This window comes from Triplophysa rosa, linkage group LG20 (assembly GCF_024868665.1).
Source record: "Triplophysa rosa linkage group LG20, Trosa_1v2, whole genome shotgun sequence".
In the NCBI taxonomy this organism is placed as follows: Eukaryota; Metazoa; Chordata; class Actinopteri; order Cypriniformes; family Nemacheilidae; genus Triplophysa; species Triplophysa rosa.
In genome coordinates, this window is record NC_079909.1 from 977,104 (window position 1) to 982,133 (window position 5,030).

Sequence of the window (5,030 nt, forward strand, 5' to 3'; positions counted from 1 at the left end):
ATCTAGTGTACTTTAGTATTTACTACAGTAAACTACTACAACTCATAGACACTAGTGTTTTTGAGTCTTATCATAGTAAATATTTAAGTATACTACAGTATTTATAGTATTTACAAATGACTAAATGTAAATGTATTTGCTACAATTTATCCAATTACTACAGTTAATACAACAACATATTCTAGTGCAAAGTACAATACAGTTTACTATAGTAAATACAAAATGTTTAATCTAAATCTGTGTTTTTTGTATAGATTTGAATTATATGGCACAGCATCGTGATACTACTTGGTATCGAGATACTTCAGCTGGTATAGTATCGTAAGACATGTTTATGGTACCGTGACAACCCTAGCACCATCTACAGTAAATCTTCACGTCCTGTGAACTTCCGGGTTTAACACACATTTAAAATGACTGCCCAGACGAAGTGAAAGGTCAGCTGTGATTGTGAGAAAGCATTGGTTCTCGTGTGTCTTGTGACCAATTGCGTCATTCCGTCTGCACTGAATGTGAAGTCTTATTGGTTCTCGATTGCGTCATGACGTCAGTCTGAACGGGCTCTGCCTACATGCGTGGATAATCTTTGTCTAAACTTATTTTTGGCTTCAATTCAGAAGGTTTGCAACGCGATTTGTTTTGTAATATACTGTTTGTTTGTCAATTTATGCAATACATACCTGTGACTGTACATTCACACGTGTTGCGTTTTGTATGGTTGAGTAGTATTTAGGTTTAGGGTGGTGGGTGGGTTAGGGGTTCAAAAATATCTTTAAAACTATAAATATTGATGAAATTATTGATACTATAACAAATACGAAGATTTAATTCCATAAAAAGTGAACAAGCTAAAGCAATGGAATGACTGTACTTCATCATAAGCTGCTGGTGCTAGAGGCCGCTCATCCTTAATACGTAACTGTTGGTCGTAATAAGGTGCTTGTACAAACGACCGACTGGGTCGTTTTTTGGGGAGGACAGTATTTACATGTGAAAATTTAAAAAAGTGGCAAAAATCGAATATTTAAATATATTTTTAACATATATTGCAAAATATATTTACATATACTGTACATAAAAAAATCAAAATTTTCCTATTTAATATTTTTACTTTTAAATATACAAAATATATTCATTATCAATATATTTCAACCTATGCAACTATGGGATATCATGGAGGTGAATCCTCATTTAATTTAAAAGTAACGGTAACAAAGTACAGTGACATGGACATTTGAGGAGATGTGTCCCGCATCTTAGTTCATAAAAAATAAATGATAGGAAACAAAAATGTTCAAATTGGGAACTGTAAAAGAACAAACAACTTGATATAACAAGATAAAGGAAAATCCTCATGTAACTGAAATGCAAACCAATGTAGAAAAACGGATTGTACAATTGATTTATTCTTATAAAAAATACATTTGATGAAATCAAGTCAAAATTAATATCCTAAACCTGACTGGTTTTACTGGTGTGCATCACATGCTAAAAATAACTATTCAAATGCAAGTTTTCATGGAAAGATAAAAAAGTAAATGTTTTGGTTGGTACTGCCCTTGTAGCTATTTGTTTTGGATATACCCCATTTGTTTTTACTACTTTAAGCATTTGAATATCTGATTTTATTTATAAATGAGCAGTGGCAGATGAAGTCAGGCACATTTATTCTTTGGGACAGCTTTGAAATTAGGCCACATAAAAAGCAGAGATTTAAATATCCAACGAGACCAGACATTCATTCTTCAGGTGATACTTTTTTTATTCATTGTAATGTTTTTCTATAAACAAAAGACAATGATTTGACTGTCAGCAGTTTTACATAAGAGTTATGAAATAGCTCTTAATTCACGTCATTTTAAATCAAACCCATTTAAAAGATAAAGGATTTTACGTTATTATACGTTAATCCATGTACCTTTAGTGTAAATAATAGCATAATTTTGTTTTCTTTTACAGAGTGGGATGTATTAATCATTACTTATAAATGTGCCTTATTTTGACTTTGTATGTTTGACTGCTATCATTGTTTTTAGTAAATTCTTTAGATTTGAATGTTGAAATAGTGTTGCTGTTGTCAATAAGAGAAACAAAATTGCTAAGTAAGGTCAATATTATATGAAACAGTTTAATGTTCTTCACCTTAAAGAATTGCCAGTTGACTCATTTATTTGTATTTTTTGCACAACATGGTTATTAATTTTTATTGTAAATATTAGCCATCACATTAAAATATTTCCATACAGAGTTTAACTCATTTTTTTTGTTCAGATTTTCAAGTGTCTACTTTTGTTTAGTTAGCTCTTAAATGCATTGTTTTTATAAGCTTTATATATTTGCATGTTTGATGAGATGCGACAAATGTAGTCATGCACATACTGCTCTGACAGCTTTAAGTCAGTCAGCAAAACACGGAACAGCGACTCGACTTTCACACTGCAGGTGACAAACTTTTTTTGTATAATTTCGTTCATTTGATTTTCTCTTAACAGTACACAACAATATTGCGATCATAAGCAGGTATATATTGAGATTTGGGTGTGTGGCTTTGTGTTTTTTTGTGAACCCCGTTCAGATGATTTATTAGTTATTAGTGTAGGCTATAATTTTATAAAAATCATTAGATCGTATTTTCCACCCTCAAAAGTATATCACTGTTTATTTTTCGAAGCGAGGGTAGGTTCAGTGCATACGTTATTACATTGATGGTGCTATAAGCTTTTTCAACAACAACACAATTAGTTGTGTCTATTGGTTAAATGCAATTACATTTCCATTTCCATTCCATTTCCTGAAAACGGGTTCATGAAAAACTCAATGTGTTGATCTGAGCTGGTCTTAATAATCTTGATCATTTCTAACTCTCTTTTTTCCAGAGATCACAGTTTGTGTTTTATAATTTACTGTGCTGAGAAATAAAGAAAATGAATAACTATACACTGTACGTCACCAAACCTGAAGCTTCTGTCAGTGTCAACTCCACAATGCTGCAGACTCTGGAAACGTGCGTGTTGGCGATCAACTTTCTGGTTGGTGTTCCGACACACTCTTATGTGATCTGGCTCATCGTCACAGGAAGGGGGATTTCATCAGAGTTCTTCTTTCTCAATGTCTCTGTTTGTGAGCTGGGCAACTGTCTGAATTGCTTGTTCTTTGTACTGAACATGTGGACTTCAAGACTCTTTGTAATTGAATGTTTTTTGAAGGGACTTGTCATCACCGGTCGTCCTCTGTTTCAGTGTCTGATGTGTGTGGAGCGTTACCTGGCGGTGGTTCATCCTATAACCTTTCTGAAGTACAAACCTCTCAGATACAGAGTGATCTGCTCCGCCGCTGCCTGGATCATTATTCTCAGCTCCTGTTTGTGCTGCATGTTTATTGTGGTCTTATCTGTTCTCTATGTTTTTATGTGGTTCCTCTCAATGCAGTTCCTCGTCTTCCTCTCCATTAACCTGTTTTGTTGTGTGGCTGTTCTCTGAGCTCTGAAGCAGTCAGGACCAGGAGAGAGAGGGAGAGAGAGAGAGGAGGAAAACCACATGAAGAGAAGAGCGTTTCATCTCATTCTCATAACTACCCTGAATATGATAACCACATACGTCCCTTATATTCTGTCTGGAATATTTGTCATTATGACGACGCGTGTTGTTTATGGATTATGGGTCACTGGTTTGATTTGTTATGTTTTGGCTGGGTTTGTACAGCCTGTTGTTTTTCTGCACCGTGCTGGACAATTCTTCTGTCTCTCATCTTGAAAATGCACATGCGACTGAAGCCGTCCAGACCATCCGTTATTGGTTAATAGAACTTTACTGTAAAATATTTTATTTTACACACAGATTGAGTTCTGAGTGTGTGTTTTTAGATGTGGTTATTATAAGCAGATGATGTTATTTATTTTTTCCTTGCAGTATTATTTTTTTCACTGACTCTCATGCTTTAATACTTGCATTAGATTTGACATATATCATGACACAAACAAATCCATTTATCCAATCTGTCATCATTTTGAAATGCTCGGTAAAAATGTTCATATCAGGTGATCAATAGCACACCTGTGCTGGCTGGAATGTGACGAATGGAGATTTTTTTGAAGGCTAGACATTTTTTATGTAGGCATTTTTTTAATGCTACGACATAACAAAACATGATATTTTATTTTATTATTGTTATATAATTTACAACTTACAAATTTATAATGTAAGATTTTCTGTTTAGATAGAAGATACACTTTTCTGTTTAAGTTTTTTATCCTCTTTAAACCTTTTTCTGTGCTGTATATATTTGCATATCTGGTGTTTAATATGAGGTGTAGCTTGTGGAGTCATGCACAAATGTCCTTGTGATGTCTTCGAAGTCAGTCTACAAAGAAAGCAGAGAGATTTAAATACATCTACAATCTACAGGGAGTTAACATTCACTTTTCAGGTGACAAACTCTTTTTTTTTAATTCAGATTTTTGTTTTTGTACAATTATGAATTGTAAAACGGATTTTGCAAAATAATATTTTGAAGAACATTGAATAACCAAACAGCTTTGGACCCCATTGATTTTTGTTGTTTGGACACATTTCTCAAAATATTTACTTATATGAAACAAACATAATTCTGAGAAATAAAAATCATTTACAGGTTTGAATGAATTTGGGGTAAAAAAAATCATAACAGAATATATATTTTTAGTGAACTGCTTTATCCCTGTAACATAATTTAACAATAGTGTGCTCATAAAATTGAGACTTTGTAGCAGGACAAACTGCACATGTTTTTAATATTTACTGTATGTTTTCAAGTAATACTTATAGTAAATCACTTACAGATCTTTCAAAGAAAATATGAATAACTCTGCAGTGAACGTCTCAACAAACGGAGATTCCACAACTGTGTCCACTGGACTAGTGAACAGTCTTAAGATATGTGTGTGCCTCATCAATCTCCTGTTTTGTCTTCCTACAAACTCCTATGTGACGCGGCTCATCGTCACAGGAACAGGAAGTGGAATTGTGTCTGAGTTCTTCATCCTCAATCTCTCT

The 5,030-nt window shown here is 33.6% G+C and overlaps 1 protein-coding gene across 1 annotated transcript; it reads left to right on the forward strand.

Moving 5' to 3' along the window:
- Positions 1-2,924: 2,924 nt before the first annotated feature.
- On the forward strand, positions 2,925-3,773 carry LOC130571610 (G-protein coupled receptor 35-like). Its single transcript, XM_057362736.1, is given in 1 exon segment — positions 2,925-3,773. A coding segment is annotated over 1 exon segment (828 nt). The 3' UTR covers positions 3,753-3,773.
- The last annotated feature ends 1,257 nt before the right edge of the window (positions 3,774-5,030 follow it).